This window comes from Embiotoca jacksoni, unplaced genomic scaffold, assembly GCF_022577435.1.
Source record: "Embiotoca jacksoni isolate LCO1_2020_lvr unplaced genomic scaffold, fEmbJac1.0.p SCAF_9, whole genome shotgun sequence".
Classification (NCBI taxonomy): domain Eukaryota; kingdom Metazoa; phylum Chordata; class Actinopteri; family Embiotocidae; genus Embiotoca; species Embiotoca jacksoni.
The window spans coordinates 18,486,354-18,508,589 of record NW_027185447.1 but is presented as its reverse complement, the minus strand read 5'-3'; the positions used below and the strand labels follow the sequence as shown (position 1 = coordinate 18,508,589).

At 44.2% G+C, this 22,236-nt stretch overlaps 2 protein-coding genes across 5 annotated transcripts; both read left to right on the top strand.

Moving 5' to 3' along the window:
- Positions 1 to 30: 30 nt before the first annotated feature.
- On the top strand, positions 31 to 6,025 carry tspy (testis specific protein Y-linked). 4 transcript variants are annotated; one of them, XM_069140806.1, is made up of 8 exons: positions 31 to 1,492; positions 1,601 to 1,678; positions 1,762 to 1,888; positions 2,593 to 2,747; positions 3,371 to 3,447; positions 3,756 to 3,955; positions 4,204 to 4,254; positions 4,477 to 6,025. In XM_069140806.1, exons 1-8 carry the CDS (start codon positions 542 to 544, stop codon positions 4,533 to 4,535), a joined length of 1,698 nt encoding a protein of 565 aa, XP_068996907.1. In that variant the 5' UTR covers positions 31 to 541; the 3' UTR covers positions 4,536 to 6,025. The 4 variants fall into 4 exon arrangements, with proteins under 4 accessions (XP_068996907.1, XP_068996906.1, XP_068996909.1 ...); XM_069140805.1 differs by having other exon boundaries at positions 3,753 to 3,955; XM_069140807.1 differs by having other exon boundaries at positions 32 to 1,492; positions 1,762 to 1,873; positions 3,753 to 3,955.
- Positions 6,026 to 11,683: 5,658 nt separating this feature from the next.
- Positions 11,684 to 22,234, top strand: LOC138192943 (semaphorin-3F-like). The gene is made up of 18 exons (XM_069140649.1): positions 11,684 to 12,171; positions 13,978 to 14,114; positions 17,088 to 17,248; positions 17,379 to 17,441; positions 17,532 to 17,651; positions 17,831 to 17,924; positions 18,029 to 18,148; positions 18,268 to 18,413; positions 18,525 to 18,639; positions 18,743 to 18,812; positions 18,979 to 19,123; positions 19,239 to 19,461; positions 19,556 to 19,644; positions 19,739 to 19,780; positions 19,871 to 20,028; positions 20,127 to 20,194; positions 20,293 to 20,420; positions 20,955 to 22,234. Exons 2-18 carry the CDS (start codon positions 14,003 to 14,005, stop codon positions 21,342 to 21,344), a joined length of 2,244 nt encoding a protein of 747 aa, XP_068996750.1. The 5' UTR covers positions 11,684 to 12,171; positions 13,978 to 14,002; the 3' UTR covers positions 21,345 to 22,234.
- The last annotated feature ends 2 nt before the right edge of the window (positions 22,235 to 22,236 follow it).

Below are 22,236 nucleotides of genomic sequence, written 5' to 3'. Positions count from 1 at the left end.
GACGTTTTTAGCGCGGCGTGCCGCAGCCAATCAGGGGATTGTTTTTCCTGTCACGTCGTTTGGAGCAGATAGCAAGCTAACGGATAATGCGAATATAAACTTAAGATATAAAAAAAAAAAACGCGAAATCGTAGCTGATGGCGAACGAGCGCGGGAGGATTTGATTATTTTTTCCACGGAGTCTTTCCGGTTGGGATTTTATCCGTCGGAAAGCGCGGCGCCGCCGTCACCGCGAGGACACGAGAATTGTGTAACGCGAGCTAACTGATGTTAGCAGCAGCGGGCTAATTTTTTTTTATTTTTTTTTTTTAACAAGGCCGCGGAGAAACACGAGAAGTGCTTCCTGTTGTAGCTTCATTGAGAATGTAGGCTGCTTTACGGTCCCCCAGGTATTTACAATCACAAACGTTGACCCGCGTTAGATTAGTTCAGCGTTTTTTTTAAGTTTTTATTTATTTTTATCCCCCCCCCCCTCCCCCCCCCCCCCCTTCCCCAAGAGCTCGTGGGGCTACCTAGCTGGTTCAGCTAGCTAGCTAAAAGCATGAACGAAGTGATGGACCGCAAACAGTCCGCCGACTCCGCGTCGAGGAAACGGTGTCCGTCACCGGACCGGGACGACGGCGGCGGCGGCGCGGTGGTTCCCAGCAAGTCCTTAAAAGTAAGCGACGAGTCGAGCGAAACCGGAGTCACTTCGGAAAGTTTCAAGAACAGCGAAGCCGAAAGTAGAGAAGCGGCTGGGGGCGAGAGTCGGTCGAAAGACGGCGAGGACAAACCGGCTGCTGCGCCGAAGGACCGGGGTCCGGGCGGCGCGGACGGCCCCGGCTCGCAGCCCGTCAACAGCTCCGGCGCCGACCGCGACGACGCCGGCAAAGCGCAGCAGTCCTCGGATGTTCAGGGATCTGCCCATGCGAAGGAAAAAGCGGCAACGAAGCAGCTTCCCTCGACTCCTCTGGACTCGGCGGCCATCGCGGCCGCCGAGGCGCTTGCCAGTCTCACGGGAGGAGACGGAGAAGACAGCCGAGAGACTCCTTGCTCGTCTGAAAAGGCTAATAAACAGGTGAAACAGGGGAGTAAGTTCAAGCAGCGCGGGGGCCACCAGTCCTCAAAAGTGGGCTCTAAAACGCAGGCGGCGGCCGCAGATAGTTCCACATCTGTGCACAGCACGGACAGAGAAGATGCGGACGACATGCCTGAAGCGGACGAAGGGGATGAATCCATATCCGGATCTTCCTCCACACCCAGCTCGTCTTTCCCGTCAGACAATGAGGACAATGATGATGGCGAGTGCGCCATCGTGTCGGTTAAGATGGCCCCAGAGATGAGGCAGTCGGTGGCTCTCCTGGCGCAAGTTCAGATGAGGCTGGAAGCTCTGGAGAAAAAAAGTGCCCGGCTTCACCAGCGGCTGGAGCTGAAGATCAGTCGTCAGCGGCGGCCACATCTTGACCAGAGAAGCTCCATCACGAAAACAATCCCCGGCTTTTGGGTCACAGCTGTATCCTTCAAAAGGAAAAGTGTCTCTGCAAACACTCTTCGTTCCTGGTTTGTGTCTGGAGTGTTTAAAATGACCGTGTGTTTTGTTTCTTAACCCGGATTTTGCCAGCTGTTGAACCATCCTCATCTCTCAGCCCACATCGATGAGACCGATGAAGACGCTCTGAGCTACATGACCGATCTCGAGGTAGGACGTGTTGCTGTGGTGCTCTTGCAAATCCTGCAGTTGCATAGTGCGAAACTCCCACCTTATTCTCGTGTCTTTCCCAGATCGAGTCCTTCAAGAATAACAAACTGGGCCACCGGATTCGCTTCCACTTCAGACGGAACCCGTACTTCCAGAACAACATCATTATGAAGGAGCTGCACCTCGGGATGGGAGGTAAAGATAGACGTGGTAATTCAGTCAAGGCATAGTTGCCGTGCACAATAAATGTCCATGTTTACGCGAGTCACACTTTGCATTTTGACTCTGAAATATAATGGTTGATCTGATGTGCTGCTGAAAGCGGCTACGTTCCCGACTTACTCTGAATCTCATTGAGTTACTGTTGTTGTTTACAAACTAAAAACTGAGAAATAACTTATTTTGTTGAAATTGTATGTTTTTGAAATTAATAATGAAATATTTTTTTTAGTGTTTTGTCGTATCATCTAGAACATCGTTATCTTAGATAGACACTGAAATATCATGATATTATTTTAGAGCCACATTGCCCACTATTTAATCCAAAACACAAAATTCAGTCATATTTTGGAGACAAATATCACAAAAACAATTTGGAACATTTTCTTGAGCAACCAAAAAATAAAAAGTTCAATAAATTTGTCAACTTCAAACCAACATTTTTCAAACAGTGCAGCTGCACAGTAAAACACAGGATATAGTAAGAATATTCTAGTTGTTGCATTTTTTTTTGTGCCTGTAAATGTGGGTTGAGAGACTATTATATTACTACGATAACAACACACTGCAAATCTCCCAAACATGATGTTAAGCCTCTGTTTGTGATGTCAAGCGCTTCAGATAATGCTAACTAGGACGTACGTGGCCATAAGATTCGGTATCAACCTCTGATCCCAGCTGCTTATGTTTTTTAGGATCTCCCATGTCCTTCTCCAACCCAATCCTGTGGCATCGTGGACACAACCTGACGGCCCACAGCGAACCCAGGAAGTCGTCTCGTGGGGTTTACGAGACTTTTTTCAGTTGGTTCAGTGACCACAGCAACCCGGGACAGGATGACGTGGCGCAGGTCCAAATCACTATACCCTTATAATGATATCATTACATTTCATTTAGCTGACGCTTTTATCCGATGGTACACCATCGGGAGCAATTTAGGGTTCAGTGTCTTGCTCAAGGACACTTAGGCATGTGGACAAGAGGATCGAACCACCGACCTTCCGATTAGTGTGCAACCCACTCTACCGACTGAGCCACAGCCTCCCTATATCACTTTATGGTCATAGATTATATTGACGCTTTGATTCATTAACTGGGGTCTCTGTTGTTGTTTTTTTGTAAGCATGTTCCTTAATTCCTATCATTATGGTGCCCGCTGGTAGCTAGAATAAGATTAAAGTCTGAATACTTCAACAAAATCTTATAATCTGAGTGAAAAGCAACAGATCTCCAGTGTGTTTTTGAAAATATTACCCCAAATAATTGACAGACGTGAACACGTTTATATTTTTCTCCACCAGATATAAAGGATCATTTTTCAACCAGGAAACTTATAATGTGTATATGTGCTATATGGTACACAAAGCTTTGTCTATGATTTGCAGAAATGTGCATGATGTACTGAAACACGAGAGAACTTCCAAACATATTGACTTGAAATGTGTTGAAATGACCTTTCGTGCCGGTGTTTAGATACTCAAGGACGACCTGTACAGAGACCCTCTGAGATACTACCTCACTCCTCTGTGGGAACCGAGGGAGAACGGCAGGTAAAACAAACACATCCTCACACTGTCTTGTGTATTCAAGCTGCTGACACACACACAGTCATGTGCAGTCAGTGGACAACCCACTTATTAAGCTGTAAATTCTAGAAATATTCTCAGCCCCAGTGCCCTGAAATTATAGTTCATGTGTCAACGTTCAGTTTCCTGATTTAAAAAAAAAAAAATTAAGTTGGTAAGACGAGGTGGGATACATACCGAAACAATGAGTGTGTTTAATGTTAACGTGGACGTGTGTGTGTGTGTGTGTTGTGTGTAAATTTCTTCTTTATTTTTGGGGGGTTTTACAGCAGTGGTGGCACCGGGGCCAGAGCAGCGGACAACGGCAACGGAGACGACTGTGTGGTGATCTCTGACTCCGATGATGAGCCCGGTGAGGAGACGCCTGCTGAGGCTGAGCAAGGCCACGGTAGGGAGGAGGAAGAAGAGGAAGAAGAAGAGGAGGAAGAAGAAGAGGAGGAAGAAGAGGAGGAGGACAGGGCACCTAGTGCAGGTCAGTAAAACCTCAAATTATACAGGTCCATATTTTAAGCCCTTTTTTTTTTTTTAGCTTGTTTTAAAAGCGGATGTCTGCAGATGGCGTTCCAAGAGAAGTTGTTGTCAAATGTTTGTGTATCATAATCCAATATTTGCTTTTGCTGAGGTTTTTTTTTAGAAATGAGTTCACTGGGTTGTGTTGTAGCTGTAATGTCTTGAGTAATGCGGGCTAAACTGAATAGACAGGAAATATCTCCTCCTCAGATGAGAGCCCAGTGGAGGAGGAGGAGGATGGTGGAGAAATTGTAATTGACGGTAAGACATCACTCTTAACAGCGGTGTTACAAATTCACCATTATCACGAATTATCAGAGGGAGGTTGGGGAACTTGTGTCGTGGCAGCTCATCTTCTTTTTCACATTTTCTTCTTTTTCCGCTCATAGTATTTTTTTTTTTTTTTTTTTTTTTTATGGAGAGTTTTTTTGAATAATCACAACCATCCTTTGAAATTATTACCGTCCTATTTTTGTCCTGCAGGCTCTGATGACAGTGACCAGGAGGAAGAGGAGGAGGAGGAAGAGGATGACGAGGCCTAAGAAAAACGTGAAAATTAAATGAGGTATATGTTGAAGAAGGCGAATCACCGTAGGGACCAGAGACCAGGGAGATGAAGAGGATGTTCAGTCGACTAACAGAGCAAATATTGAATCCTTCTTCCTGATGTTAGTCATTTTTATGCACAGAATATCATTTTTGTTGTTGTTTTTATACCTAAAATACACAGAAGCTATTTAAATCAGGGTTAACTGTAATAATAAAGCCAAGGCAGCAGGTTTCCCCTCTATTTTATAAAGTCGGTACTGTGTATTCTGATGTACTTTGATTCACTTTTTGCAAAAATTTTTGTTTTCTAACTGAGCTCTTGGGCATATTATGCCCATGAGTTCATACAAGAAGTGTTTCTCTATTTAATGAGGATCATTGTACACCATATATTTGAGATTTTGATTGCAACTACTTGGTGGCATACAATTTTTTTGCATTGCTAATTCTTTAATTACATAACACTGAAACTTTCGGAGGCATTATTAATAGTCATTTCAAGTCAAGGAAGTTTTTAGAATTGACACGTGACAAGGTAAATATGTCGCAAGCTAAATTTGATATAATGACAGTACATTTCAGATGCACTGAGTACTGAACCAAAATTTGTTCTCAGGGATGATCATGTTGGTAGTTGTGTTGCAAGAACCTTATGGATTTTCAGACATTCACACACTCTGGTTATTGTTGGTTGTGTATAAAGAAAAGTGTACTCTACTGTAGTAAATAGGAACAGTTCTTGTTTTAATAGAATACCTGTGTTTTCTCCCGACTCTAATGTTCTGTCTCGTCACACACCGACCTCCAACCCTGTTAACAATCTGTACACCATCTCTGATGTTTGAAATCATCGTGTAGTTTGACCAATGTTTCCGTGGATTCCTACATTTTTGTAACACGCTCCTACAATAAGTAAAGTTTTGTATTTTCTTTTCTTTAGATTTGGACTTAATTTGAATTTGCTTTCTAAAACATTTAAGGTTTATTTTCTTGTAATGTGTTTAAGATTTCTTATTGTTAAAACTATGATTATTTATTACATAGTTTTTCTACACATCCGCATTATGGCATGCCTTTGAGCACAAAGTGTCAGACAGGAATGGTTACTTTACTTACAAAGCTGTGTAGAGGAACTAATTTGCTGTGCAGTGTCAGTAAATGTTAAATTCACAGCAGTGTCATGAGTTGCACTGTAACAAAACTAGTCTTTGTATTTGCTTACTTTTCTTAGCAATGAACCTGTAAATAGTACTTCAGCATTGTCTTTTGGAAAAGACAATACATGTTTAGTCATGGATAAATTTATCAAAATAATCTGGATTTTTTTCATAAACATGATCAGAAAGTTATATTTTGTGTGCTGTGTTTTATAGAACACTGTAGTTACAGATACCTACTTGTTTGTTGCTTTGGTTGGTTTTGTTTGCTTAAAGATAAATGTCCACCTTTTGGCTCAGACCTAATAAAATAGACAGTTGTTTCACATCGTTGTCTGTGCTTTACATTTACAGTAGCAATCTGCAACAAAGATACAGCAACGACAACAAATTCCCGGCGCACAGTCGTCTCGGCTTGTATTTTTTTTAAATTTCATCCTCACACGTTGACATCATCCTTTAACCCTTAGACTATATCTGCAATGATCTTTGACCTCTCTGGGAACCAGCAACTCAGCTCTGGATTCCACTGGTCATCATTACACCTTTACCTGTATGTGTCTCAGCCTCACAGAAAATAAAAAAACAATGTTTTCTGTGCAGTGAGCTCACTGAAGTGGAATCTATACACGAAACAGCCACAAGATGGCAGCAGAGTTCAGCCTATTAGCATATATCTGGTGTTAAACTAGCTGCAAGTTTTAGTTATGAGTAAATACACTGTCATATTTGTACTTTAATGACATTGTTTAAGCTTTCAGATGTGCATAAATGAGAACTAGTTAAATTTGATCTAAACACATCAGGTACTCCCTGTACAGCATTATAAGTGGGACTTATTATACAGCCATCTCTGACATGTTTGGCTGCAACACATTCCTCCCGAAGAGAGGAATCAAACAAAAGCCCCTGAAATACAGCTGTTCTTTAATGTATCCCCTCTTTGATATGACGGCAGCGTGTGATATCACTGACATTTCAAATGTAGCACTGCAAATAGCCCCGGGGAGGACATTTTTGGACAGGCCCAGACAAAGGAACGGCAGCACTGTTGCAATGGTACACTTAAACCCTTGATTCCACTTTTAATGCACAGCTATAAATATTCCACGAGCAAAAACCTGTCCTGTTGCAGGCCCAGCAGCACCCAGGGTATGCAGTCTAGGATGGGCATATACTATTAATACTGATGACGAAACACATTATGCCCCATGAAGTGCTCCCACGTGAAACAGAGTGTTTGTCTCCTCTTTGAAGTAGCTTTATTCAGCCCACCTCAGAGCACAACATGTTGTTGGAATTATGAATTAATAATAGCGCTGGTTCCTACAATATTGATTGTGACAAACTAAGTACAGATTGCTGGGACAGCAAAAGCATCCTGGGTCGGCTCTGTGGTCTGAGGGTTGTCCGTAAAGCCTTTGTTATGTGTAGGGTGGCAAAATCCTAAATGGATTCTCTCGTGTAAACTCCACTCCCCCGGGATGAGCTCGTGTTGCTACTGTACACAAATCATCCTGTCATGCTGCTTCGTGCTCTCTCGTTTTCAGTGGGAATTTGGAATCTCTGACCGATTTACAGTAGACGTGGAAAAATGAAAAGACAGCACAGCAGCTAATTTTTCATCCGTGTGATTGATGTTAGGAAGAGTATTTTCTCCTGTAAAGAGAACAGCAAAGGGCTCGTGATGCTCTCCCAGGCTCATGTATAGTGGATAATCTGAGAGGGTGGGGTAGGGCCCTGAATACCAACTACCTCAAGTGTGCGTTTGTGTGTGTATCTCCACATGTGTACATGCTTGCAGTCTTGTTTGTGAAAGCTTGCGTTCTTCCATGCACCTTTCATGCGTGCCCGCGTATTGGCAGAAGCCGCGCATATTTGCAGGTTTTGTGTTGAACGCCGTGGCGCAGATATGCGTGATTCTCTGCTCGTCAGCTAATCAAGATAAAGCGCAGCATTCGACCTGTGCAGGAGGGAAAACAGTGAAGGATGAAAAAGGGAGAAAGGAAAATAGAGTGAGTATGATTGAGGGAAATGGATGAGTGCAGTGATAAGCGGAGCTGCCTGGGCCCTGACAGATACACACAGCAGATGGATGACTCTTATCTGGGAGATCACAGAGTGCATACTCACGCCTAGGCCCAGTTACAGACAGCCATGATCACACCAGACAGATGAATAGGCCTAACCCCCACCAATCACACTGCACATACTGTAGACACACGCACACAAGCGCACGCGCACACCTACACACCTACACACAGTCACACACAGACACACACACACACACACACACACACACACACAAAACTACTTGACAGAATGAACAGATTGCAGCGGCTGTGTTACCTTCGTGTCTTTGACATTGAAATTCACCTGAAGGAGTCTGGTGTCTCAAGGATGTGTGCACAGGGAGCAGAGAGCATGGGTGTGGACAAAGATAAGAGAAATCAATTCACTTTTAATTCAGGCAGCAGAGCGAGTGCATGTGTGCCGGTGCATCCTTGTGTGCATTCACACACTGTATACATGTACGCTGGCATACAAATTTTGTCTGCCAAAGAGAGACACACATGCACCCATTCTCACTGTTTTCAGCATGGCTGATTTTTTTTTTTCCCCCACTGATTTTCTGAGCACACTTTGGATGTCAAGATGGAGCTGAAGGCAAAGATACAAATTATATTTTGGACTGTTATTGAAACCAGGACACTATTACCAGAGAATTTTCACGAGTGCTGACAGATTTACCTTTTATGGCGCAAGGACTGTACTTTCGCTTATCCGCCTCACATCCTCACTCTCCTCTTTTCATGTACAGTAACCCTCCCTCCCTCCCTCCCTCCCTAACACACACCCCCTTGTTATTTGGAAAGAGCTCCTCTTCAACAGCTGTTGATTCTCCCAGCTGCATTTTATAGCGAGGGAGAGTGCCAGTCTTGTCTTTGAGGCAGATGGTGGCTGGCTGGCCCGGTGGACACGTGGCACGTTGGACGAATGCAGACGCTGCTCTGTCTCGGGGAAGCTGCAGCTACAATATGCCTGCGCGGTGTTCTTTGTAAAAGCCTGCACTCACCTCACTTCCAATTCAGCACGAGGTGAGCAGGCTGTGGCTGGAATGTGCGCCACGTATGCGCCCTTCATGTCAAAGATGTTTTCCAAAGTTGCCCTCCTTTGATAATCATTGGTGTGTGAAGTTCATAGATGTCACACAGCACCTGTTCCCTTATCTTGCATTTTGATGTTTACATTTTTTTATGACCAGTAAGATAATAATTAAAGGACTTGTAAAGCTGTAGGAGAAATGTTGTGGTTAAATATAGAGCGAATAATCCTGGTGACTATTGTACCTTTATTTCCCCTACCCTATAATTTCCGCCCAGGGTCATTGTGGCCCATCATGCACTGGTGATGCCCCTGGACACGCCTCTGAGTTGCGGGCGTGTTCAAACACTCTTCAATTCATCAGTATCCTTGCAGGAAAGACCGTCAGTGGGTCAAATAATGGGTTGTTTTTCCTCAAGGGGACAGTACTCTGCCCCAAGAATTGTCATGATTGATGTGTCTGAGGCCCCAAGATTCATCCGGATCTTTCGGTTGGCCTACAGGGATAAACGTCTACCTCACATTTCACATTACCTACCCATTAGGCAGGAAGACCCTCTTGACAGAGCTTTTTGTGAACCCGAGAAACAGCCAGGGTTGTTTTTCAATCCATGCTGTCTGTCTCCACGATACGAAATCCATCCATCATGTTGGCGACAGCAGGTCTATTCTGCTTCTACTCCTTTCCTTGTACTCACGTACACAGAGCAAGAAATACCCATTCCAGAGGTGAGGGAAGAGCTGTTGCTATCTCTTCAGCAAGTTGAGGCAGCAGTGCGTGTATGCCGGCCAGATAAGGCGGCAGGATGGTGCAGTGACAGATACAGATGACGTTAATGGTTGTTTACGAAGTGGTGGGAGCTGGTCAGTGTTCTGGTGACCATGGACAAAGTTGAGAGCACACGGAAACCTGAACTCGGCACACACTCATGACTCATTTCCTCAGCTGGAAACAGAGGGACGCCTCCTGTGGGGCGGGAAACAAAGACTCCCTCCCGGACACATTTTGACACACTACGCCTGTAGATCACATCTGGCTGATACTCAGCTAGAGATAAGGTCACTGCTCACGAACTCTGTTAGTGTGACGATGAGCCTGAGAATATGCATTAAAGATAAACCTAAAAGCTTCTCCGAGGTTCGCCAGGAACTGCTCTCCTATGTGACCTTTCACACACTGGCACGCCACATTGCCTTGTGTGTTTATTTTATTTTACTGTCTTGCAGGGCCGTTGGCTCAGAATACATTCACCGTCTGCTTTTGTGTCTTTAGTGCACCATACTGCGTCAGAGCTCTTCACAAAGCCAGTAATGATGAGAGATGCCCTAAAAGCTGTTTTAATTTCAAGCTCAAGGCTCTGTTAACAGGATGGATGTCCTTTACATCCAGTCACCCCCCACTTCTGCTTGCTTTGTCACCGTTGTCATGAGCGCTGGAGCCAGCCAGAGAGGAATCCCTGGAATCTTTTTTGGCTGACCTGGCCCTTATGCGGAGCTGAGGAGTAACGGTGACATTGTAGACCCGGCTCCTCGATATCCAATAGTAAATTTAATCCCCTGTATTATGTATAAGAATAGTCTGTGGGCCCTCCTGGGGCCTGTGAGAAACACATGGCGACGTGCCCATTACAATTTAACAGAATAAGTGTGCTTAAATAAATGTGCAATGTGTGAGACTTTTAAGTTTAAAACATAAAAAATTAAAAAAAATTAAAAATAAAATGATCCACAGAATGTGAAGAAATAACAGTTTTACATTCATGTATTGTGCTGCACAGAAATACGCTAAAGTTAGCCCTGGCACGCGCCTCTCTCGTGAAACCACCCTGCACCTCAAGAGGCACCACCGAGTCACTGCAGCGTCCAGTCAGCCCTCAGTCCCACATGAAAGAGTTTAATATCAGGGTCACTTTTCACAACAGGAGACAGCATTTGGCAAGTAAAGGGATGACATTTGATGCTGAACTTGCGACATTTCTTATACACTCGTGAGTAAACAGCAATTAATGCCAACGGTGGCTACGTTGCATCAGTCCATTAGTGACAGTGTCGTCCTGCCTTCGAGTTGGTGAGCTCGTAGGTACGACATTGGAAGTCGTGTGCACGTTATGTTTGGTGTTCAAGTAGCGAGTGACGTCATTCAGAAAATGCAAAGGCATAATAAAAGAGGAAAACATTTTTTTTTTGGAAAAAGGAAGATTTTCCTCAGACGTAGTAGCCTATTAAATCATGAAGAAAAAGTCTATTTGACTAAAATTACAATATATTAAATTATTATCAATGGAAAAAAAAAAAAGAAGCCATTTCGCCAGGGTCAGAGGTCATGAATACCACAAGATGTTAAATGTTTGTTGATGTGCCGTTCAGACAAGTTAGATTAGCTGGTAGCACTCTGACCTCGTTTTGGAGGACAGATCTGGAGTTAATGACAACACAAATCATATCAGAAAAAAATTCTAATGGAGCAGATATATGGTTTTGCTGCAGACATTTTCTTTGATCCGCTACTGGGTCCATACTTTACAATAATCAGTTATATATAAAAAAAAAAAAAAACACAACAACAACAACAACAACACTGACCAACAGCAGGGTAAAAATACACTAAATTTGAACTAGCCAAAAACTCTTGAGACGCTACAGTGACTCACCGTCGCCTCACAGGGCACAACGTGGTATTACAAGAGGGAATTAAAATCGCAAATATTGCCCCCCCCTTTAAGCTTTGCCATAAGAGAATATTGGACTGATACAGATTAACAGTTAACAGCTGAGTGGAGCAGTATGTCAAACTCACCGGCAGTGACAGGGTTAATCATACCCATATGGTGTACCAAGAGGTTTGGTCCAATGCTGCTGTGGGCCAACAGGAGAGGGGAGGCTGGGTGGGGGCAGAACAGAAGGGAGAGGACAGCAGGGTAGACTCTCTCCCAACACCTGCACCTGGTCACTTGATTCTCCCTCAGTCACCCTCGAACTCCCCTTTGACGGATCAATGGACCAACATCTTGATCACATCTCGGAGATGGTTGCTGCCATCCAGGCGTAAACTTTTTTTTTTTTTTTTTTTTTTTTTGGAAAGAGTGGAACAAGCGTTCAGGGACCAGCTGTGCTGTTTTTCTTTTCAAAAATGTTGTATGGAAGAAAGCCTTCGGTTAATAGCGACTGATTAGGCGTCGGTTTTTCTTCTCAAGAGGAATTTGCAAACCTATCGGATTGTTTTATGCCTGCGCAGAGCTGCTGAGAGAGATTTTTCCAGTCCGGCTCCGAGGCGCAAAACGCGGGGAATGCAGCGTTAACATCCCGCAAGTTTTTTTTTGGATCCGAGAGGCACAGCGACGACCGAGAGGGACGCCAGAAATCAAAGGTAGGACATTCAACTTCTCTCTGGTTTAACTTTTAACTCACGTCTGGTTACTCTGTAGCGAAATGTGAATAGTAGATGACTGAAGTGCACACATATGTACGGTTCCTATTTCTGGATGTTGAGTTCACAGGTAAGTGCGCACTCTTCCGCTGAAAAAAGAACTAGGTTATAGAAATCCTGTAATTATTATTTTTTTTTTAGAGGGGAAACTGTATATTATTACATCAGAACTTTAATCTGTCCTGGCGTTTCCACCCAGCCCAGAAAACCAAAAGAACTGCCGTATAAAATACCACGAAATTAGGCCATCACTTACTTGCAGCCCCTCAGGCACAATATAATGCTTTAGTAGCCTAATATTTGCTGATTTAAGGTTTTTAAAAAGGAATAATTACCCTTTAAATAGATTATGACATAAAATATCCTTCTAGTCTTGTATTTAATATTTATTCATATATTCAAATATGGACTTAAATTGTGTCTGTAATGTTCATGATCATACGCTCATTTCATTTATATTTGATTTATAATGATTCACTGAATGATAATGTCTTTGTTTTATTGATGAAGTCACTGTGTCACTGTGCTGATTTAATAGGTGATTCTTTTTCAGCTTCATGACAAATAAAAATTGTCTCCACCTCATCTCGATGACATGTATATCTCATGGTGCACGTGTATTATTAGCAGTAAATCTAGTGTACGGTGTTTGATAGAGGGGGATAGAAATCTGGATCCCCTGGTGAGCAGATATGGCAACAGCGTGATTATGCCAGGAAGGCTGTGAGGTGTTCCCAGTAGCTTCTGTTTTACATTTCTTCATGTTCACCATGCCAGTCACTTCAGTTTCATCACAATGTTCAGGTTTATCGAGGGGAACATCTTTTTTATATTACGTGTCCCGCAGAGATTGATGGATTATTGTGAAAAACAGTCAACATTTTGTGAAATCTCACTCCTTTCTCACCATGAATAACTCTGCCTAAAAGCCCTCATTTTCCAGGCTTGTACCATGTGCACTGGGGGCCTCGGCTACATGGATGTCATGAGAAAAAGAAAAGCCCACGGGATAGCTTATAGCCCGAGCAAAGCACACCTTCAGGGAGACAATTTAATGGATGTTATGGAGCTTTTAGTATTCATAATTTATATGGGATCCTCTCCAGCAAAGTGCAGATGCATAATGAATGCTTGAGTTAAGGTCTAACAGTTAGGCTACGTTTCAACACCCCTAAACTGTCAGAAATTGTTTCAGCGAGGACTACCTGTTTCTTTGAACTGTCATGTACTTCACTCGTCAACTTCTAAAAGTACGTGGACGTGCTTTGTTGAAAGAGAAGGAGAGCCAGAGGGAATCAGTGATTGGCATCTTCACCATCTTCTTGTGTACAGTTTTCGATGAAAAATGTGGGCGAAATATATGCACAAGAAAATGTAATATGTTAAGTTAAAGGTACGAGATGAAGACCAGAAGACATGAATCTCCCTTTTTCAGACTTTTTCCATGTGACTGTGCTTGCAAAGTACCATTATAAAGTCCTAACACATACCTCACTACATTTACACCTAAATAAATAATAGGACTGTCATATTTTCCAGCGCAGGTGTGAAGATTTGGACGTTGTTCTCTCCTGCCAAACTATACGTCTTGCCTTAGAAGGCTGCAGGCCAAACTTCTGATCACAGAGATCAGAGAAAGAGAGAGAGTCTGTGTGTATCTTGTCTGTCCTTCCTTCTTTTTCTGTCTCATATTTCTCATGGGGCACTCTATAATAATAGTTCATTCCTCTTTCTTCTTTCGTCCAGATTTAGATCTCTGTGGGCTACCTGCATGACTGTTACCATGACAGCATCTGGAGCCCAACTCCTCCTGTTGGCCTTATGTGTTTACAGAGGCTCGGCCCTGCAGCAGTCTGCTCCGCGGGTTCGCCTCTCCTTCAAAGGTGAGTTCATACAAATCAACCAAAACTCCTCTGACAGCAAGGACTATCATAATAGTTTATCCTACTTGTTTGGTTTCTTTCCTACTAAGTCACTCGGGCACACGCGGAGTCACGCACACACACACACACACACACACACACACACACACACACACACCGGTAGTTTTGTTTCCTTTTCATACATATGTAAAGAACATATTTCCTGCCACATGTCAAACAGTGTAACACTGAAAACAAAAGGTGGATATTACGTGTAGTTGGTGACTGCCGGTGCCCTTCGACAAAGTTGCTCTCCACACCCAAAAACCCACACGCACTGAGGTCTGACCTGGCAGCTCTTCCTTGTTTTTGATGTCTGACATTATGACACAAGAAGGAAACACCTGAAATTTGATCACAGGAGCAAAATTATATTTTAAGTCTGGTAATTTTTGAGCCACAGAGGTGAATTCAAGATGGGGCGGATTGAGCTTTTAAAGCCTTTCTTTGAATGCATTTGGGATTTTCCCTGCTGTCGTCTGCTCAGGCCTCATTAACTGTAATGGCAGAGATTTGTGTTACAAATATGTGGATGACACCTTTGATCAAAACAATGCCGGATGATTACAGTTATTTCTGCCTCGCTGTCATGTGGTCACCTCCACTCGTGGACGGTCACACTCAAACTCAAACTCGCACGCACATGTCACACCTGAAGTACATGTAAGTGAGAATTAGAGGTGTGAATTAGATTCTGGAGAGCTTTCATGCGGAGCTGAGTCGAGGGCGTTCTGGCTGCGGGTCATGTCGAGGCAGCGTCAACACGTTCGGCGCGCCGTCCTGTTAAAGTGTCGCCATTCAGTGAGAAATATTTACGTTATTGTTAAAAGTCAAGAAAAGTCACCTGAGGCAGATTAGAAGTGAGCTAATCACGAGCTCCGCGGTTGATAACAACTCCCAGTCGGAGTCTGTTTTGAATTCAGATGATTCTTGTACGACTGAAAACAGCTGTCTACATGCTGTTGAAGGGCTGCGGTACACGGACGCAGAGCCGTTTGAGGCTTGAGAGAGTAATTGCTGTGCATTTTTATATGACCTTTGACACTAATCCCCTTTCAGTAAACAGCTTATATGTACCAGTGTTTTTTTGGGGTTTTTTTTGGCAGCAGTGTGAACAAAGTAATAGTCTGACCCATTACACAAGTTTGGTCTTGAACTTGATCACGTTCCTGTTAGATGAAGGAATTCACATCTGCACGGAGCTCTCTGTAACAAATTCATACACAGGCGCAGCTGAGAGGTGTTGAATCTGAGATTGGTTGGAGGGGTCCTGCAGATGAAGCAGCGGCACTCACAGACCTCCGTCACCCTTCCCCCCCGCCCCCCCCCTACTACCGAACAAAAAGGAGAAAAGTTGGATTTACTCTCCAACTGTTTTCTGCCACTCCAAGGATTTATTGTTCATTGTTTGTGACAGCGAGTCTCTTTGTTCCCCGAGGCGCCTGTGGAGGAGGTTTCAGGGCGGCCGGAGGACATGTGACTCTTCTGAACGAATGAGCCGGGCTGAGTGACACTCCGGGCTCCAGGAGGCCCGCAGGGGATAGAGATCTTTTATTGTTTCCTCCACTGCTGAGAAGTTGTGTCAGTCGTCCAAACTTCAGAGGGACCGATGGAGGCTCGTTTGATAGAATTAGTCAGCATTGCTAGAAAGCAAAATGTGCTACGTAACTGAAGCCACGTTTTAGAATCTCATGCCCTCACACTGATGTCAGCAGTTTGCTCATACTAGAGATAGGTCTGGGACTAAATGGCAGTAGTCATTAGTGCCTCAGTGACAATATGTTGTCAAGTTGTAACATGAGAGCTAATAGTGGCCCAGCTGTAGCTTCATCCTCGAATCATACGTCCTTCCCAGTGTTTCCCTATCAATGTCAGAATGTTGTCAGTGGATAAGTGTTTGCTGAATGTTTACCGGATGATGGCAGGACATTGTTTGCTATTTTTGGAGAATGGAGACATGTATAGGGGTGTGGTGTTTCTACATTTAGCTCGTTCACTGAATCCACTATGGTCCAGTGGACCTCGGCCAGAGGCTTGTTATCCTGTGTTTACCTATCGGGAACTAGAACCAGACCTCGTCCCACCTCTAAGACTCCATCCTGTGTCGTCCGGAGATCCAATTGCACGGCTTATTTTAGTGGCACCTTGACTGCATCCTGTTAACACTGGCCTCAGGAGGAAGATGGCGGACACTTTGATGTAAATAAAGATTGTTCTTCGTCTTGAGTCCCTGTAAGCCCACTTCTGAGGGTCTCTGCGAACATTTGTCATTATATAAGCCCGCTGTCTTTAACATGCCTTCGCCATGTCCCAGTGTGTGCACATATGGTGGTCAATATTTGACCACAGGTGTGTGTGTGTGTGTGTGTGTGTGTGTGTGTGTGTGTGCGTGTGCGTGTGCGTGCGTGTGTGTTGCTTTTTATGTGCCCAAACTGAGGCCATGAGTTGCTGGACAGAAGAATGGAAACAAACATTAGGAGCGCCACGCGGAGTCCATTTGTCTCGCGGGGGGATGAAAATTGTTCAATCAAAGCTTTCAGGAGGACAAAAAAGCAGAAACATTTTCCACTGCAGCATGTCTTAACAGGTTACGCTCTGCTGAACACAAACCTGATCTCAAGAATTAGCTGCGAGTTCCACTGACCGTGTTTCCTAGGGGACCTGCTTTTTCGGCTAACTCCAAAGGGCATGCAGTGCCTTAAGCTCAATCAGACAGCCAGGACACATTAATTATTGAGATCTTAAAAGCAAATATGTTTCTTAAGATGCTCCAAGTTGAGTTATATTTAATCAGTGACACACATTTTCCAGAGGAGAAGTGAGAAGTGTGGTCTTTCAGGAACCACAAGTTCATCCAAGTCAGTAATGAAACATGTTAAAGCCATAAAGGGAATAATGGGAATTCATGGTTATTTAACAAAACTCTCCACACAGAACTCATGGACACGAGAGCAGCTCGACCCTTCAGTTTCTCCTTCAACACCAGCGACTACCGTATCCTGCTGATGGATCAGGATCAGGGCCGTCTGTACCTGGGCAGCCGGGAGTACCTGGTGGCTCTGGACATGCACAACGTCAACAAGGAGCCGCTCATTGTACGTTTCAAATTCCAGCAGCTTGCTTTTTAAATCCAGTCTGCTATGTGGTATGTGGTAATAAGTCTCTGAGTGCAATGATCCTGAATAATTCACCATTTTTGGGGTGCTTGTGCTTTCTGAAAAACAGATCCACTGGCCCGCATCTGTTAAGAGAAAGGGAGAATGTCAGATGACAGGAAAGGGACGACAGGTGGGATCATGTATTCTTTCAAAAAAATCAGAGGCATCTGCTTTCAAGATGGGACCACGATGTTTGAATTCCTTTCTCCTCTTTTTCCAGGGGGAATGTGCCAACTTTGTGCGGATGATAGAACCGTGGAACCGCACCCACCTCTACACCTGTGGTACGGGGGCGTACCAGCCCATCTGCACGTTCATCAACAGAGGCTGGAGGGCAGAGGTGAACAAGACATTTACAGTTCCCCGGGTGGGATTTAACAGCAGAGCTCCTCCCGCAGCAGGCCTGGAAAGCTTTGTCCTGCTAAATATTTCACGACTACAAACTGGGACACTGATTTGTTTATGATTTCCCCATGTTCCCTCGTGACGTCTCAGCGCTCTATTTTAATGCCTCTGCAGGACTACTTGTTTAGGCTGGTCCCCGGGTATGTGGATTCCGGGAAGGGAAAATGTTCCTATGATCCCAAACAGGAGAACGTTGCTGTTCTGATCAGTAAGAAATGATTTATTTATAGGCATAAAAAACTAAAACACAAACTCATTCTTAAGCTACGGTTACAAACTTTCGCCTGTTTTCTTTCTCTCCCACCTCTGCAGATAATAACCTCTATGCCGGGGTACACATCGACTTCATGAGTACAGATGCGGCTCTGTTTAGGACCATGGGAGGGAGAACAGCAATCAGGACGGAGCAGTATGACTCCAGGTGGCTCAATGGTGAGTAAAGTGGGTGTGAGGAGGTAAATGTCCATGATTGCAGGTTTCGGTTCCCCTCATTTTATTTGACAACCACTTGCCTCAATCCTCTCTTCTGCTGATCTGGTTTTATCCTCTAGAGCCTGTGTTTATTCAGATCCAGCAGATCCCTGACAGTGCAGAAAAGAACGACGACAAACTTTACTTCTTTTTCCGGGAAAAGAGTCTGGACTCCAGTGGCGGGGCAAGCCCCACTGTTTTAGCCCGGGTGGGAAGAGTGTGTCTGGTGAGCCAAACACCACACTATTACTGCATGTTGGGAAAATATATGCGGCCTACCTTGCGATATGAAACGCGTTGCACATATTGAATCATGACCTAATTTCTTTCCTGTCAGAATGATGAAGGAGGCCAGAAGTCCCTGGTGAACCGCTGGACGACGTTCCTGAAGGCTCGTCTTATCTGTTCGGTGATAGGAGAAGATGGGGTGGAGACACGATTTGATGAACTACGTAAAGTCACGATAAAATCAGCACTTTGTTCAAACTGGCTACATTTTAATTGCGCCTGCTTTTGAATATAGCGTTCTTGATTTGCATACCGTTCTTCTTTCAGGGGATGTGTTTATTCAGCGGACGCAGGATGAACGAAACCCAATGGTGTACGCTCTCTTCACCACAGCAGGGTGAGGCATCTTCGGAGGCTTGGCTGATAAAATCACAACTCACCCAACCTCTTTCATTCTTTTCTCTTTCTTCTTAAATTTTTGTGGTCAATTCATAATTTGATGGGTTGGGCGCGGGCTGTGTCCCACCTCTGCCTCATACCTTAATTGTGTGTTTGTGCTGAAGCTCCGTGTTCAAGGGATCAGCCGTCTGTGTGTACTCAATGGCTGATATTCGCAACGTCTTCAATGGACCGTTTGCCCACAAACATGGCCATAATTACCAGTGGACAGAGTACACTGGCAAGATCCCCTACCCACGGCCTGGGACAGTAGGTTTCAGTCATGTTATCTCCAAAGTGATGCAATCGAATAAACTGCAGACATCTAAATAATTTGAGCGAATACAAACAAACAAACTTCACCTCTGTTTTTCTTCCCACCCAGTGTCCGGGAGGAACCTTCACTCCTGGTATTCGCTCCTCCAAGAACTTCTCAGATGAGGCTGTGAATTTCATCCGAGCCCATCCCCTCATGTTTCATCCAGTTTATCCTATCCACCGCCGCCCCCTGGTGGTGAGAACAGGCGTCGACTACCGTTTCACAGCCCTGGTGGTGGATCAGGTGGATGCTGTGGATGGGCGCTATGAGGTGCTCTTCCTGGGGACAGGTGAGACGGCTGCAGGGCTGGTGGCACAAGCCTGGTTGAAGGATATATTTTTGAAGAAAATGTAGGTCGTGAACATAATTCATGTCACTTCCAGATCGAGGCACTGTGCAAAAAGTTATAGTTTTGCCTAAGGACCCAACCAGCATGGAGGAACTGACACTAGAGGAAGTGGAGGTGTTTCGGGTATGTCTAAATACGATGTCCTAAAAAAGACCATTATACAATCATGTCAAAAATCTGCTCAATTATAAAAAACGTTGTTATTGTTAATTTATAGACCAGAGCGCCAGTCAAAACAATGAAGATATCATCTAAAAGAGTAAGAAATCGAACTGGGTCATTTACATTTCACTGCATTATACTGAATGTTCACAACTTCACTGAGTTTGTTTTGCTTGTGTCACCGCAGCAACAGCTGTACGTGTCATCGGACGCGGGGCTGACCCAGGTGTCGCTGCACCGCTGCGGTGTGTACGGCCGGGCCTGCTCTGACTGCTGTCTGGCCCGAGACCCCTACTGTGCTTGGGATGGAGAGAGCTGCTCTGCTTTCACTCCGTCGACCAAAAGGTCAGAGACGTCTCATGTCTTCACTCTGCACTGTTTCTAAACTATAAAGTGAGGACGTGTCAATTCTACTTACATTTTTATTCTGTATTGGGTCTCAGGAGGAGCAGAAGACAGGATGTTAAACACGGTGATCCACTGAGGCAGTGCAGAGGCTTTAATGCCAAAGGTGTGGCATTTTTTTTTGTGTTTTAAAGGTCACGCACACTTTGAATTTGTGTTTGTTTTGAGACGGTTTCACCATTTCTTTTCTGTCTGCATGTGCAGTGGAGAAACGTCTGAGAGAGACAGTGCAGTTTGGAGTCGAGGGCAGCAGTACCTTCCTAGAGTGTCAACCTCGCTCTCCCCAGGCCACAGTCAAGTGGCTCTTCCAGAGGGAAGGAAAGAGGAAATTGGTGAGGAAGAGCAAACAGATTTTTCAAAATGTCAAAAGAATCATGACATTTTGGAAACTGAGCATATTTTATTTCTTGCTGGGAGTTAGATGAAAGTTGATCAATACCACTATCATGTCTGTCCAGTAAACATGAGGCTTTTCCTCACTGTGAGGTTACGGGCAACCACCAGAGACTCCAGAAAGTCCCTGCTTCCTGCCAAGAAATAGTCAAGCTCGTAACCCTGTAAACAGCAACTTGCTTTTATTCACAGATCCTGTGCAGTTTAAACAAACCAGATTTGCATCTTTACCATGTAAATTTGATGTATTACTTGGTGGATTTTGTTGCCTTTTATACAGAGCCGTGTTGTTTCAACATGTAGCTTCTTCCTTCCCAGATAGACACGAGAGATTTCTCTCTTCTCATCTAACTCTCGGCGGGAAAACAAATAAGAGTATTCCCAAATGACAATGTATTGCTTTCGCTGTTATTTATAATTTGGACACATGTTTGTTCTTTTCCTGCTGACTTTGTTATTTTTGTTTTCTGCAGCTCAATCGTGTGGGAGGAGTTCTGAAGACCAACCACGGCATCCTCCTGAAGTCTCTCAACCAATCAGACGCGGGGCTCTACCACTGCCTCGCCACCGAAAACAACTTTAAGCACACAGTGGCCCGCGTGGCGTTGCGCATCCTCGATCGAGACATCGTTTTAGCTCTCACCGCTGAAGATGAGGACGAAGAGCCAAAAACTCGCCATGTGGGGCCTTACGCGCAGTCGTCCCTCGTTACACCATTCCCACCGGAGATCAGACTGATCAACCAGTACTGCCAGTCCTACCGGGAACAGCTCGATTCCAAACAGCAGCAGCAGCAGCAGCAGCAGCAGCGCAAGCGCACCAGCCGCAGGCACACAGAAAGCCAGGACCAAGGCCTTGGCTAGAGGACGGGACCGACGCCGTCCAGCACCGGCCTGTCTGGACTTTATGGTGGACTTTTAGTTTGACACGTGTTCGGGTGTCACTTCCATTCATTGGGCAGGTGATGATGTCACTCTGTCATTACAGTACTATATTGGTGGTTTTTGTAAGTGTCAGCCCAGTAAAACCATATTAAATATATTTTACACTACTGATGACCACGTTCTAAATTATATCGTACATTTCTAGTTTTCAAAACACAGCTGTATTACCACGCAACTATAATGTTACTGTGGAGAAAAAAAACAAAAAACAAAGACTGCACATCGGGATCGATCACATATTTCACTCAAACTTGGTGTTGTTTTGGACAAAGGCTGACTGTGATGTAAAGTATATGCAACATTAATGGGCTACAACGTGCAAAAACACAGGTATGGTCTCTTTTAAGTATCTTGAAACAGAAATGTAATATATTGATTGTGAATATAATATATATGGTCATGATATGGTCATTTGATTACTCTTGTATTGTATGAAGATAATATGACGATATAAATGCATATTTTGCATGCGTACTGTGGTTGTTCGTTGCAAGTTGTACATTTTACTGTTGTTCTGTTTTTGAACTCGGTGTGTTATGATGTTTATAAGGTGTAATGTATTCTGTTAAGCTAATTCCATTGGATGTTGTCATATAATGACTCCCTCTGTCCTGTGCTTTAGTGACCTCCAGTATGTGAGTCTTGAAGATTTGTATAGCGTACAGTGTTCTTCCAGTTATGCACTTTGTCGGTGGTGGTTGTTCGAGGGAATTGGGGATCTTTGCACAGACGTATAAAAAAAATGATACAAGAACCTAATTTTTTTTTTTTAATGTACAGTATGTTATATAAATGGGAGTGAAACTGGCTC

Coding starts and splice junctions, on each gene's coding strand:
- tspy (XM_069140805.1), top strand. CDS start 542: ATGAACGAAGTGATGGACCGCAAACAGTCCGCCGACTCCGCGTCGAGG. Junction 1,493..1,600: donor CCGGCTTTTGGGTCACAGCT/GTATCCTTCAAA, acceptor GGATTTTGCCAG/CTGTTGAACCATCCTCATCT. Junction 1,679..1,761: donor GCTACATGACCGATCTCGAG/GTAGGACGTGTT, acceptor TGTCTTTCCCAG/ATCGAGTCCTTCAAGAATAA.
- LOC138192943 (XM_069140649.1), top strand. CDS start 14,003: ATGACTGTTACCATGACAGCATCTGGAGCCCAACTCCTCCTGTTGGCC. Junction 14,115..17,087: donor GGTTCGCCTCTCCTTCAAAG/GTGAGTTCATAC, acceptor CTCTCCACACAG/AACTCATGGACACGAGAGCA. Junction 18,813..18,978: donor GCTCTCTTCACCACAGCAGG/GTGAGGCATCTT, acceptor TTTGTGCTGAAG/CTCCGTGTTCAAGGGATCAG.